General features: G+C 60.0%; 1 protein-coding gene across 1 annotated transcript; it reads left to right on the forward strand.

Moving 5' to 3' along the window:
* Nucleotides 1-709: 709 nt before the first annotated feature.
* On the forward strand, nt 710-9,011 carry c10h6orf136 (chromosome 10 C6orf136 homolog). The gene is given in 9 exon segments (XM_088908330.1): nt 710-1,548; nt 4,393-4,801; nt 5,904-6,353; nt 6,356-6,553; nt 7,252-7,340; nt 7,687-7,887; nt 8,178-8,247; nt 8,475-8,493; nt 8,496-9,011. Coding segments are annotated over 8 exon segments (1,389 nt in total). The 5' UTR covers nt 710-1,548; nt 4,393-4,648; the 3' UTR covers nt 8,705-9,011.
* Nucleotides 9,012-14,965: the final 5,954 nt, after the last annotated feature.

Consider the following 14,965-nt stretch of genomic DNA (forward strand, 5'->3'; position numbering starts at 1 on the left):
TCTGATTGTTATACTGCGATATTCTGCAGGGTAGGACTGAGCCCTTACGGTGCGCTCTGTTTCTTTCCTCATCATTTAATGCAGTTTTCATTTTTCTATTTTTTTTTTAGCAATCTTGCGATATCATGTTTTTGACCTTCCCCACAGCTCTCTCCAGGACGGGGTCACAGACTGGGGGAGCTGGGGTCTATCCCATGCAAGCAACAGGCACAAGGCAGGGTTCACCCTGGACAGGACAGCAGTCCATCACAGGACACACACACACACACACTCACACACCCTGGACAGGACACCAGTCCATCACAGGACACACACACACACACACACACTCACACACCCTGGACAGGACACCAGTCCATCACAGGACACACACACACACTCACACACACACCCTGGACAGGACACCAGTCCATCACAGGACACACACACACACACATACTCACACACCCTGGACAGGACACCAGTCCATCACAGGACACACACACACACACACACACACACACACACTCACACACCCTGGACAGGACACCAGTCCATCACAGGACACACACACACACTCACACACACACCCTGGACAGGACACCAGTCCATCACAGGACACACACACACACACATACTCACACACCCTGGACAGGACACCAGTCCATCACAGGACACACACACACACTCACACACCCTGGACAGGACACCAGTCCATCACAGGACACACACACACACACCCTGGACAGGACAGCAGTCCATCACAGGACACACACACTCACACACCCTGGACAGGACACCAGTCCATCACAGGACACATACACAGGGGGAACAAGCTGCCCAGTCTGTGTGGTTGAAGCCGATACCATGGCTCCTCTCCAGACACAGCTGGGTGAGCTCCTCCAGACAGGACAGGAGGCTCTTCTGTACACACAGGGAGGTGGGGGTGGGGAACGAGCCGCCCAGCTGTTCGAACTGGATTCTTTCCACAGAAGCCAAGACAAATCTTCTTTACAAATTCCCATCCATCCCTTTTTTCTACATTTTACTCAGCGCTGGATCGCCGGGGCCTTAAACCGGTCACGCAGCGGGCGCAAGGCGGGATACGCCCCGGACGGGGACGCCTGTCCTTCCCGAATTTTCCTCCACAAAACTCCCTGCCGCAGAGTGCTTGCGCGGAGAGACTACAACTCCCATGAGCAGGCGGGAGAGGGGGGGGGTTCCGGAGGCACGTCTCTGTCGTCACAAAGCCAGCCGGCCGGCCAGCCAATCGCAACGCGGGGAGCTCGGCGGACGGCGTGCACCGGAAGCGGCTCCCCACCCCACCCCCTTCCCTCTGCGCCTGCGCCGAGCCGACAAGGGCAAAGGAAGAGAGAGCGCTGTGACAGGACTGCGCGACGCCGGCCCGGGCGATAACGACCCCGCCAGCCGCAGCTGCTCGTCTGAGTTTTGTTGTCGTGTTGCCTGCGCTCCAGCGACGAGGGACTGCAGCCCCCCTTTCCCCCACTCCACACACACACACACACATCGGGTGCTGGAGTGTTTCGTGAGTGTGGGAGCGACACGCAGGTAGGTTACACGCATAACGTAAACTTTCTATTGCATTCGCGTGTGTGTGTGTGCGTGTCTCGACTTCTTGTGGTCGGCGTATTGCTGGTGTGTGTGTGTGTGTGAGAGTGAGCTCCCCGCTGCTATGCGGTTAAAAAAAGCGCGTGGCGTGGCGTGGCGTGGCTCAGGTTTCGCGCACGGCGGCTGTGTGTCCACGCGTGGACACCCCCCCCCCCCCCCTAGCTGCAGGGAGCGAGAGTCCCAGGGTGGGTGGGTGTGTGTGTGTGTCTGCTGTAATTGAGAAGGTGCCCTCTCTTGTTAAAAGCCGTCACATGCCGAGCGGGACGTGTGTGTGTGAGTGCGCAGTGCCGGCTCTGTGTCCCTCTCCGCGTCGGGTGTTTCTGGCGCTCGGGGAAGAGGAGGATGAGGAGGATGAAGATGGAGCCGGCGGTGGTGTGGATCTGTGCCGCTCTGCCAGGTTACCGGTTACCGTCCTGCGGGTCTGACCGGGGGACCGGGGCAGGACAGCGGGGCGAGGGGTGTGTGTGTGTGTGTGTGCGCGCACGACACGGCTGGCGTGTCCGTGTCCGTGTCCCGTCCCCCCCCGCGCGACGGAGCCGCGTGGCGGCGCAATGAGGTGGGGTGACCCGCAGACGCTGTGACAGCTCACAGCGACAACAGAGGCGGCAGCAGACGTCTTTAATTGCCAGCCTCAGGAGACAGACAGAGACAGACAGACAGAGAGAGAGGTCTGCGCGGAAAGTCCGGGTTTTCCGTCAGGTTCCGGGAAGTCCAGACTCGGGAAAACTCCAGATATCCAGCCCGGTGTCGTCAGGTCAGGAGCAGCCGCAGGACGGGCAGGCGGACAGGGTTCGGACGGTTCTGGACGGGAAGGCGTCTCCGGGTGTGGGCCTGTTTTCGGGCCGGTTTCGTGAAATTGTAGGGCGTTGTTGTTCACACACGGTGTCCTGTATTATTCCAAAGCTGAGCTTCATCTTCATCTTCATCGTGCGGAGTGGTGGTGATTATAAACTGGGTGGGGGTGACACAGTGGACGGCATTGCTGCCTCGATGCTGGATCGGGGGTCCTGTCTGTGTGGAGTTTGCATGTTCTTCCCTGGTTTGCATAGGGTGTGTGAGTGTGTATGTGTCCTGTGATGGACTGGTGTCCTGTTCAGGGTGTGTGAGTGTGTGTGTGTCCTGTGATGGACTGGTGTCCTGTCCAGGGTGTGTGAGTGTGTGTGTGTGTCCTGTGATGGACTGGTGTCCTGTCCAGGGTGTGTGAGTGTGTGTGTGTGTCCTGTGATGGACTGGTGTCCTGTCCAGGGTGTGTGAGTGTGTGTGTGTGTGTCCTGTGATGGACTGGTGTCCTGTCCAGGGTGTGTGAGTGTGTGTGTGTCCTGTGATGGACTGGTGTCCTGTCCAGGGTGTGTGAGTGTGTGTGTGTGTGTCCTGTGATAGACTGGTGTCCTGTCCAGGGTGTGTGAGTGTGTGTGTGTGTGTCCTGTGATAGACTGGTGTCCTGTCCAGGGTGTGTGAGTGTGTGTGTGTCCTGTGATGGACTGGTGTCCTGTCCAGGGTGTGTGAGTGTGTGTGTGTGTGTCCTGTGATGGACTGGTGTCCTGTCCAGGGTGTGTGAGTGTGTGTGTGTGTCCTGTGATGGACTGGTGTCCTGTCCAGGGTGTGTGAGTGTGTGTGTGTGTCCTGTGATGGACTGGTGTCCTGTCCAGGGTGTGTGAGTGTGTGTGTGTCCTGTGATGGACTGGTGTCCTGTCCAGGGTGTGTGAGTGTGTGTGTGTGTGTGTGTGTGTCCTGTGATGGACTGGTGTCCTGTCCAGGGTGTGTGAGTGTGTGTGTGTGTGTGTCCTGTGATGGATTGGTGTCCTGTCCAGGGTGTGTGAGTGTGTGTGTGTCCTGTGATGGACTGGTGTCCTGTCCAGGGTGTGTGAGTGTGTGTGTGTCCTGTGATGGACTGGTGTCCTGTCCAGGGTGTGTGAGTGTGTGTGTGTGTCCTGTGATGGACTGGTGTCCTGTCCAGGGTGTGTGAGTGTGTGTGTGTCCTGTGATGGACTGGTGTCCTGTCCAGGGTGTGTGAGTGAGTGTGTGTGTGTGTGTGTGTGTGTGTGTCCTGTGATGGATTGGTGTCCTGTCCAGGGTGTGTGAGTGTGTGTGTGTGTGTCCTGTGGTGGACTGCTGTCCTGTCCAGGGTGTGTGAGTGTGTGTGTGTGTGTCCTGTGGTGGACTGCTGTCCTGTCCAGGGTGTGTGAGTGTGTGTGTGTGTGTGTGTCCTGTGATGGACTGGTGTCCTGTCCAGGGTGTGTGAGTGTGTCCTGTGGTGGACTGCTGTCCTGTCCAGGGTGTGTGTGTGTGAGTGTGTGTGAGTGTGTGTGAGTGTGTGTGAGTGTGTGTGAGTGTGTGTGTGTGTGTGAGTGTGTGTGTGTGTGTCCTGTGATGGACTGCTGTCCTGTCCAGGGTGTGTGAGTGTGTGTGTGTCCTGTGATGGACTGCTGTCCTGTCCAGGGTGTGTGAGTGTGTGAGTGTGTCCTGTGATGGACTGCTGTCCTGTCCAGGGTGTGTGTGTGTGTGTGAGTGTGTGTGTGTCCTGTGATGGACTGCTGTCCTGTCCAGGGTGAGCCCTGCCCTGTGCCTGTTGCTTCCTGGGACAGACTCCAGCTCCCCCAGTCTGTGGCCCTGTCCTGGAAGGAATAGTTCAGAAATGATGGCGGGTCGTCGATCTGTTGGGGTCAATCCACACATTTCTCTGGCTCACTCTGAGCAGAGACGCGCACACACAGGTGGGACCTATAGGCTCTGCGGCTACCAGGCAAAGTGGACGTATCCCTTTATTTTTCATTATTTCCACAGCGTTGAGGAAGACGGGACGAGGCCTAGCCGATCTCCCGAGAGAAGAGAAGAGAAGAGGGGAGGGATCTCTCTTTTGTGAGGAAGCCATTGGATCATATTGGTGGGGGGGGGGCGGGGATACAGGACGCTCCTCTCCCCGCCCACTTCCTTGTGCTTCTTCCTGTTGGGGGGTGGGGGCATGACGGCCCGTGATTGACAGCTGCCCGGACGAATCGCGCGCGCTGCTAGGGCGGCAGCCCCCGCCTCCCTGAACTGAATGGCTGCCTGCTGCCGAGGGGGCGTGGCTCTGCGGGGGTGGGCAGAGCAGGTGGGCGGGGCCGTCGCGGGAGGCACCGCCCCTCCGCTCTTCCTCTGCGGGGGGCGTGGCCAGAGCTGTAGGAGGGCGGCCGACAGTCAGAATTTCTCCCAGGTAAGAACGGGTCGCCCTCTCAGATTCCTCCCTTCCCTGCAGATCATGGGTCTCTCCCCTCCAGGACCAGGACTGGACAGCCCTGCTTTAAAGACCCCTGGAGACTCTGCAGACACACACACACACTGACCCCTCCAGGACCAGGACTGGACAGCCCTGCTTTAAAGACCCCTGGAGACTCTGCAGACACACACACACACTGACCCCTCCAGGACCAGGACTGGACAGCCCTGCTTTAAAGACCCCTGGAGACTCTGCAGACACACACACACACTGACCCCTCCAGGACCCAGGACTGGACAGCCCTGCTTTAAAGACCCCTGGAGACTCTGCAGACACACACACACTGACCCCTCCAGGACCAGGACTGGACAGCCCTGCTTTAAAGACCCCTGGAGACTCTGCAGACACACACACACACTGACCCCTCCAGGACCAGGACTGGACAGCCCTGCTTTAAAGACCCCTGGAGACTCTGCAGACACACACACTGACCCCTCCAGGACCAGGACTGGACAGCCCTGCTTTAAAGACCCCTGGAGACTCTGCAGACACACACACACACTGACCCCTCCAGGACCAGGACTGGACAGCCCTGCTTTAAAGACCCCTGGAGACTCTGCAGACACACACACACTGACCCCTCCAGGACCAGGACTGGACAGCCCTGCTTTAAAGACCCCTGGAGACTCTGCAGACACACACACACACTGACCCCTCCAGGACCAGGACTGGACAGCCCTGCTTTAAAGACCCCTGGAGACTCTGCAGACACACACACTGACCCCTCCAGGACCAGGACTGGACAGCCCTGCTTTAAAGACCCCTGGAGACTCTGCAGACACACACACACACACACACACACACACACACACACACACTGACCCCTCCAGGACCAGGACTGGACAGCCCTGCTTTAAAGACCCCTGGAGACTCTGCAGACACACACACACACACACACACACACACACACACACACACACACACACTGACCCCTCCAGGACTGGACAGCCTTGCTTTAAAGACCCCTGTCTTGACTGATTAAACTGATGTGATGTTGTGTGAAAGGGCAACTCTCACCCTGTCTTCGTTATTTCCCCAGAAACCCCACTGGCGGTACACCGCCCCCGTGCGCCCAATCAGCAGCCTCCCCTGTGCTCTGGCCCCGCCCACCTGCCTGCGCTACCAGACCAGCAGCCCGCTGCGATTGGACCCCTGTCCCGCCGCTCACTGCCGGCAGCCAATCAGGGCCCTGGCTGGGGCGGGCCCCCTCGCCCGATTGGCCCCCGACGAGGGCCTCGGCCCGGACCCGCCCCCGGGGGGCAGGGAGGGGGTGAGCGACGGGCGCACCCTGGCGGGGCAGGTGCCCCCCGGGGGGGCGCTGGTGGAGCAGCAGCAGCAGCAGCAGCAGCAGCAGCGCTGGTGGCTGCTCGGCCCCCTGACCATGGTGGACGGGGCGCAGGAGGACGACATCGCCGTGGGGGCGGCGGCGGCGGCCCACGCCGGCGCGTCGTTCCGCAGCCTGTTCGCGCGGGAGAGCTGCCCCGCCCCCTCGCCGCCGGGGGGGCCCCCTTCTACTGCTTCCACTCCGTGCCGCAGGCCCCGCCCCTCCTGTGTGCGGGGGCGGGGCCGGGGGCGGGGTCAGGGGCGGAGCTCAGGCTGCTGGCGTCTGGCCCCTCCTCTCCGGGGGGACAGAGGGACCGGGAGGCGGAGGAGAAGCTGGCCCTGATGTACGAGAGGCTGCGTGGAGAGGTGAGGCGGGGGTGGGTGGGTGGGCGGGTATTGGGGCCACCAGGAAAGGGGGGGGGGCACCCCTGGGTGCTGCAGCTCCCATTCCGAAGGGGCGTCGGTGCCAAAGCCAGAGGGCTTCTGCCCGCACCGCTGTGGGACACTCGTGGACACTGCGTGGGAGTGGGTTTACGATAGAGAGCAACAGGCGCTTCTTTACACAGAGGGTGGTGGGGGTGGGGACCCAGTGTGGTTGAAGCCGACACCCTGGCTTCTCTCCAGACACAGCTGGGTGAGCTCCTCCAGTCAGGACAGGAGGCGCTTCTTTACACAGAGGGTGGCGGGGGTAGGGAACAAGCTGCCCAGCTCTGTGGTTGAAGCCGACACCCTGGCTCCTCTCCAGACACAGCTGGGTGAGCTCCTCCAGTCAGGACAGGAGGCCCTGCTGTACACAGAGGGTGGTGGGGGTAGGGGCTGGCTTCCTCAGATCAGTAAATTTCTAGTATTAAGGACACAGTTCCTCGTGAAACACCTCAGAACTTGGCCAGACTGTTACAGTTGTCTATGCGGAGTTAATTAAGGTTCGTGATGAGCTCGGGCTCTCCGGTCCTCCTAGCTGCTGTATCAGGGCTGTACCGTCTCGCTGGTGTGTCAACGAGTCTCTCTCTCTCTCTCTCTCTCTCTCTCTCTCTCTGTTTGTCTGTCTCTCTCTCTCTCTCCAGCTGCCTTATTTCTTCCTCAAGACCCACGACTACAGCATCTACTCGCAGGACGTGGAGTTCATCAACGGCTTCTTCCACACCAAGACCAGGCAAGGGGCCCTGTCCCCGCGTCCCTGCGCGCGCGCGCGCCCGCCGTCTGTCCCCGCGTCCCTGCGCGCGCGCGCGCCCGCCGTCTGTCCCCGCGTCCCTGCGCGCGCCCGCCGTCTGTCCCCGCGTCCCTGCGCGCGCGCGCCCGCCGTCTCTGCACGTGTCCGCCGCTGTCTGTCTCTGTGTCTCTGCGCGTGTCCGCTGTCTGTCTCTGTGTCTCCGCAGGGGCAGGGCGCTATACTGGAGCAGTGTAGCTGATACCTGAGCAGGAGGGCTGTGTGTGGGTTCAGGGTTCAAGTCCCGGGCGTGCTCACCCCCCTTCCTCTCTCTCTGTGTGTCTCCCCGCAGGGGCAGGGCGCTATACCAGCTGTCCCTCCAGCTGTGCCGGCTGGTGTGCGTCTGCTACTTCGCCGAAGTGCGCATGGAGGTGCTGAAGCTGACCCAGCACCGAGAGGACCAGACGGTTCGGGCCCGCTGGCGGGTGAGGGGGCTGCCCCTGCACCTGCTGCTGCTGCGGTTCTACCGGCGGGACAAGAGCGAGCTCTACAGGTGAGGCCCCCCCCGCCCCCGCTCGCTCGCACCCCACCCCCGCCACCCTCTGTGTACAGACGAGCCTCCTGTCCCGACTGGAGGAGCTCACCCAACTGTGTCTGGAGAGAAGCCAGGGTATCGGCTTCAACCACAGGGCTGGGCAGCCTGTTCCCCACCCCCACCCCTCTCTGTGTACAGAAGAGCCTCCTGTCCTGACTGGAGGAGCTCACCCAGCTGTCTCCTGAGAGAAGCCAGGGCCATACACACACGCGCGCACACACACACTCAATCTCCTGTCTCTTTTCCAGGACGTACGATGCGTTTTCCACCTTCTACCTGGGAGCGGACGGCCTCATACACTGTCACAGAGTGGACAAGGTGAGAGTCCCCCCGAGTGACCCCTCTCCACACACGTCCTGTCCTGTCCTGTGTCTGTATTGACCCCTCTCTGCCCTCTTCCTCAATTTCAAGAGGCCAGATGAATGGCGTGACCTGTGAATGAATCAGTCTTGCCCAAGCAGAACAAACAGATCTCCAGACCGTTCCGCGACGCACGCGCGATCCCGCGTTTCTCGTGAGTGACAGAGTCTCTCCCGCTCCCGCAGGTGATGCCGGCCGAGCCCCCCCCGTCCAGCGGCTGAAGGCCGTGCTGACCGGCGCCCTGGTCGCCCTGGGCCTGCAGGAGCCCCGCCCGGCCCTCCACCTGCTGCCCCTGCTGCTGCTGAGCCAGCTGGCCCTGAGGCTGGGCCGGGTCCCTCCTGCTGAGGGCGGGGGGGGGGGGACACCCGCGGAGGGGGAGAGGGGAGGTCCAGGGCCCCACCCCCCACTCTCCTGAAGGATCCGGCGTGGCCCTGGTGAATTCTGGGACATCCTGGCCGGCCTGACCTCTCGACCTTTGCTCCCCGACCTTTGACCCCCCCCGACCTTTGCCGACGGAAGAACGCCGGAGGAGGGCAGGTTCTCGGGGTTTCGTGTCTGGGAAGAGGAGGGCGAGAAAAAGACGGGGTCCCCCCCCCCCCCAAGACGGAAAGGAAGACTCGAGTCGCGGGAGTCGTCACAGCCCTGAAGGAACTGAGCTCTGTCTGGGGAAGGGGGCGTCTGGGGGTTTGTGTTTTGGTCCAATAAATAGGGAGATGAGCCGAGCTGTTCCCGTGGGCTTGTTTGGATCGGGCTGGGCAGAATTCCCAGCCCTCCTCCTCCTCCTCCTCCTCCTCCTCCCCCCCTGCAGGAGAGAATCCCAGTCCGAGAGAGCGCCCCCAGGGAGGTTTTTTGTGGGTTGAGGAAAGACCAGGTCTCCCAGCAGAATTCCCGGGAGCGTGTCCCTTCTCCAGCCGCAGGGCTGCTTCTGAGCCGCGCCGTTGTCCCTGTGGGGTGGTGGTGGGGGGGGGGGGGGGACCCCGTGCTGCGGCCCGCGCCTCTCCCTCCAGCGGGATGAAAACCCGGTGGCGGGCGTGAGCTAGCCCCGGGTTTGTTGCGGATTCGAACCCGCGCCGCCCAGCCGGAGGAGTCACCCCCCCCCGCGAACGCCAGGGGCACACGCCAACTCCACCCGGACAGGCCACCCCCGGCACGTGCCAGATTCGAACCCGGGGCCCTCAGCTGTGCCGCGCCGGCCACTCGAGCCTGAAAGCGGACTTTTCCCAGTGAGGTTGTCCGCTCTGTGACGCTGCCCCCCCCCCATACAGAGGGTGCCGCTTTTGTTTCCGAGATATAGCGCCTTGTTTTTTTTTGGGGGGGGGGGCGGGGGTCGTGACGTCATATCCCCCCCCCCCCCCCCCCCCCCCGCTACGATGTCATAGGGGACACCAAACCGGTCTCATCCGTTAGTGCCGCGTTGGTGCCGGTTTCCTTCCCGAGATGGACGCGATTCGCCTGCCGCGCTCCCACTGGGAGAAGATGACCGGTGTGAGACAGAGACAGACACAGAGAGAGACACAGACACAGAGAGAGACACAGACACACACAGACAGAGAGAGACACAGACACAGAGAGACACAGAGAGAGACACAGACACAGAGAGAGACACAGACACAGAGAGACACAGACACAGAGAGACACAGACACAGACACAGAGAGACACAGAGAGACACAGAGAGACAGACACACACAGACACACACAGACAGAGACACACACAGAGACACAGACACACACAGAGACACAGACACACACAGACACAGACACAAAGAGAGACAGACACAGACGCAGAGAGACACAGACACAGACACAGACGCAGAGAGACACAGACACAGACACAGACGCAGAGAGACACAGACACAGACGCAGAGAGACACAGACACACACAGACACAGACGCAGAGAGACACAGACACACACAGACGCAGAGAGACACAGACGCAGAGAGACACAGACGCAGAGAGACACAGACACACACAGACACAAAGAGAGACAGACACACACAGAGAGACAGACACAGACGCAGAGAGACACAGACACACACAGAGAGACAGACACAGACGCAGAGAGACACAGACACACACAGACACAGACACAGACGCAGAGAGACACAGACACAGACGCAGAGAGACACAGACGCAGAGAGACACAGACACACACAGACGCAGAGAGACACAGACGCAGAGAGACACAGAGAGACACAGACGCAGAGAGACACAGAGACACGACTCATCAGCGGCAGAGAAGGGAGGAGACGCGCGAGTGGGGCTGGTGGGGGGGGGGGGGGCGCGTCTCTCTGTCCTCTAGTCTCCCTCCACTAGAGGGAGCCAGCGCGCCGCCGGTGGTGATCGCCGATCGCGGGCGGCGAGACCTTTTCCCGAGACGAGACGACCGCCGTCAAGATCGCCTTATGAGCCGCCTGCCGATTCGTGCGTGAGGAATTCGTCAATTGTACACAGTCTCCAACGCGGGGGGCTGGCTGCTGCATTATAGTGTGTTAAGATCGCTTGATTTGAGCGAGCTACACCTTTTACTGCGTCTACGGACATTTTCTGATGAAAGTCACGTCCGAGATTCAAGCACCTCGTCTGCATCTCCTCCCCTATTTTACGTTTGTCGTTCCTGCGGTCGATGTCGGTGATGAAGGCGTTTCCCTCCCCCCCCCCCCCCCCCCTCCCATCTGGTTGCTAAACCGGGGAAGAAGGCGTAATGAGTTCGAAAAATTAAAAAAAAAAAACAACGACCTTTTGAAGTTTTAAGAGGTGGGCGAGTGCGATGCTGGTCATGGGATTTTTCCGTAAACGTTTTACGCCGGATGGAATAAGAAATCAAAGCAAAAACGGAAGAGGCTCGTGTTTTGTAAGATTTGTCGGGCAACGAGATTATCAGAGAAGGTAACCCCACCAGACACAGCTGGGTGAGCTCCTCCAGTCAGGACAGGAGGCTCTTCTGTACACAGAGGGTGGTGGGGGTGGGGAACGAGCTGCCCAGTCCCTGTGGTTGAAGCCGATACCCTGGCTCCTCTCCAGACACAGCTGGGTGAGCTCCTCGAGTCAGGACAGGAGGCTCTTCTGTACACAGAGAGGGGTGGGGGTGGGGGAACAAGCTGCCCAGCCCTGTGTTGAAGCCGATACCCTGGCTCCTCTCCAGACACAGCTGGGTGAGCTCCTCGAGTCAGGACAGGAGGCTCTTCTGTACACAGAGGGTGGTGGGGGTGGGGAACAAGCTGCCCAGCCCTGTGGTTGAAGCCGATACCCTGGCTTCTCTCCAGACACAGCTGGGTGAGCTCCTCCAGTCAGGACAGGACCCTCATAGCCAGCAGCTCGTGTTCAGATCCCACAGGAGACGGCTTCCATGCAGCTGTACAGTAAATCACTTAGGAATCAAGCACCGGCCGCGGGAGAGGGGAGGGAGACAGGACCCTCCCTCGCTTCAAGCCCCTCACTGCCCGCTCTCGTCTAGCATGGCTGCCCAGGCTTTTAAAACTGTAAACAACAAATCACCGCTACCATTAAATTAAGACTGTACGTGTTGGCCCTGAGTCTTCAGTTTTTTTTTCTTCCGAGAACAGCTCCGACACAGGTACAATTCAGCCATCGAAATGGATGAACCAGCAACTCGATCACCCTGCAACTCCCAGCTGGCAGCCCCCCACTGGAGCTCAGCAGGTGTGAGCCTGGTCAGTACCTGGAGGGGAGACCTCCTGGGGAAAAACTAAGGTTGCTGCTGGGAGAGGTGTGAGTGGGGCCAGCAGGGGGCGCTCTCACCCTGCGGTCCGTGTGGGTCCTGATGCCCCAGTATCGTGACGGGGGACACTGGACTGTAAGAAGGCGCCGTCCTTCGGATGAGACGTCAAACCGAGGTCCTGGACTCGGAGGGCTGTCTGTGGGGAGTCTGCATGTTCTCCCGGTGTTGGCCTGAGTTTCCACCAGGTGGTCCGGCTTCCTCCCGCAGTCCCAGAGCCGGGCTGGTGGGTGACTTGGCTTCTGGGAGAACTGGGCTCTGGTGTGAGTCTGTGTCTGTGATGGACTGGTGTGAGTGGGGCCAGCAGGGGGCGCTCTCACCCTGCAGTCTGTGTGGGTCCTGATGCCCCAGTATAGTGACGGGGACACTGGACTGTAAACAGGCGCCGTCCTTCAGATGAGACGTCAAACCGAGGTCCTGACTCTCTGTGCTCATTAACAATCCCGGGGTGTCTCTGAAGAAGAGTAGGGGTGTTACCCCAGTGTCCTGGCCTGATTCCCCCCCTGGTCTTGACCCACCATGGCCTCCTAATCACCCCCCTCTCTGAACTGGCTCCATCCCTCTGCTCTCCTCCCCACTGAGAGCTGCTGTGTGCTGAGCGGACTGGAGCATCATCCAGGTGGGGGCTGCACACTGGGGGGGGCTGGAGGGGATCCCCCTGACCTGGGAAGAGCTCCGAGGGGGAGGGTCCAGGAAAGAGCTCTAGAAGAGTAAGAGATTATGATGGGCCGTCTGCCGAAAAAGTCAATGAAGCTTCGTCTGTGGGCTCCTGTCGAAATATCCCTGAATAATGATGAAATTCTTGAGGTGGTTTTTTTCCATCGACGGGGGAAACCTTCCCACAATGCAAGAGTTTGTCTTTATTTTTTTTTGACATGAGGGGGGTTGTCTTGGCCTGACAGGTCCTAAGGGCACTATAAAGTGACATGGAGCAACATGATTGTCATTGCAGAGAGCACGAATAATAATAATAATAATAATAATAGAGGTGTCACCCCAGTGTCCTGGCCTAATTCCCCCCTGGTCTTGACCCATCATGGCCTCCTAATAACCCCCCTCTCTGAACTGGCTCAGCTATTATTATGAATAATAATCATTGCTGGCGAACACAGACTTGTACCTGTTCCCAAATCTAGTTCCTTCCTAGATATCTTTAATTTCTGAACATCAGAGTGTGTGTGTCAGTGTGTCTCATGTGACGGACTGGTGTCCTGTCCAGGGTGTGTGAGTGTGTGTGTGTGTGTCCTGTGATGGGCTGGTGTCCTGTCCAGGGTGTGAGTGTGTGTGTGTGTGTCCTGTGATGGGCTGGTGTCCTGTCCAGGGTGTGTGAGTGTGTGTGTGTGTGGGTGTGTGTCCTGTGATGGACTGGTGTCCTGTCCAGGGTGTGTGAGTGTGTCTGTGTGTGTCCTGTGATGGACTGGTGTCCTGTCCAGGGTGTGTGAAAGGCGCTATACACGGATCAGATTGATCGATGGATGGATCGATCTCGCCCTCCCTCTCCCTCTCACTGCATGTCCCTCCCTGTATCTCTCTCACTGTCTCTGTCCCTCTCTGTGTCTCTCTTACTGTCTCTGTCCCTCCCTGTGTCTCTCTCACTATCTCTGTCCCTCTCTGTCTCTCTCACTGTCTCTGTCCCTGTCTCTCGCCCTCCACCCTCTCTCTCTCTCTCTCTCTCTCTCTCTCTCCTCCTCTTTATCTCTCCCTCCTCCCTCCCCTCTCCCCTCCTCGCCCTGAGTCCCGGGGCGGCGCAGAGGCACCAGATCCCCCCCAGAGTCACTCAGGACCGGCGGAGCACCGACGAGAGAGGACGAGCGTCTTGGGAGAAACCGAGGTGAGCACGCCTGGACACGCACACGCAGACACGCACGCACACACGCACGGCTCTTCAGGCCTCCTCCAGGACCTGCTCGGCCCCCCCCCTCCTTCTTCGGCCCTTATCTGTCGAAGCAGGGCCCCTGGCCCCGTCTCGGAAACACACCCGAGGAGCCGGGGGGAAGCAGCCCCACACGGTCTGGCGAGGGCCCGGGTCCGAGACACGCGCTGCAGAGGGAATGAGCTGACCTGTTTTGCAGAGAACCGTAGGTAGTTCTTTTACACAGAGGGGGGCGGGGGTGGGGAACAGGCTGCCCAGTCCGTGTGGGTGAAGCCGATACCCCGGCTTCTCTCCAGACACAGCTGGGTGAGCTCCTCCAGTCAGGACAGGAGGCTCTTCTGTACACAGAGGGGGGTGGGGGTGGGGAACAAGCCGCCCAGTCCGTGTGGGTGAAGCCGATACCCTGGCTCCTCTCCAGACACAGCTGGTGAGCTCCTCCAGTCAGGACAGGAGGCTCTTCTGTACACAGAGGGGGGTAGGGGTGGGGAACAAGCCGCCCAGTCCGTGTGGGTGAAGCCGATACCCTGGCTCCTCTCCAGACACAGCTGGGTGAGCTCCTCCAGTCAGGACAGGAGGCTCTTCTGTACACAGAGGGGGGTAGGGGTGGGGAACAAGCCGCCCAGTCCGTGTGGGTGAAGCCGATACCCTGGCTCCTCTCCAGACACAGCTGGGTGAGCTCCTCCAGTCAGGACAGGAGGCTCTTCTGTACACAGAGGGGGGCGGGGGTGGGGAACAAGCCGCCCAGTCCGTGTGGGTGAAGCCGATACCCCGGCTCCTCTCCAGACACAGCTGGGTGAGCTCCTCCAGTCAGGACAGGAGGCTCTACTGTACACAGAGGGTGGCGGGGGTGGGGAGCAAGCCGCCCAGTCCGTGTGGGTGAAGCCTGGTGGAGTCTTCCGTTCTTGCTAAACAAAACACAATTTTCCACACGCTGGCTCCTCGGCTTAGTCTCTTCAAGGCCTGCTCCCCAGCTGCGCCCCGAGATAGGAGGAGAAGGCCGTTCTTCGCCCTTATCTCCCCCCCCCCCACCCGGGGCAGCCTGGGAGGGCTGATATCAGACCGGGC

This window comes from Atractosteus spatula (assembly GCF_055471065.1).
Source record: "Atractosteus spatula isolate fAtrSpa1 chromosome 10 unlocalized genomic scaffold, fAtrSpa1.hap1 SUPER_10_unloc_1, whole genome shotgun sequence".
Taxonomy (NCBI): domain Eukaryota; kingdom Metazoa; phylum Chordata; class Actinopteri; order Semionotiformes; family Lepisosteidae; genus Atractosteus; species Atractosteus spatula.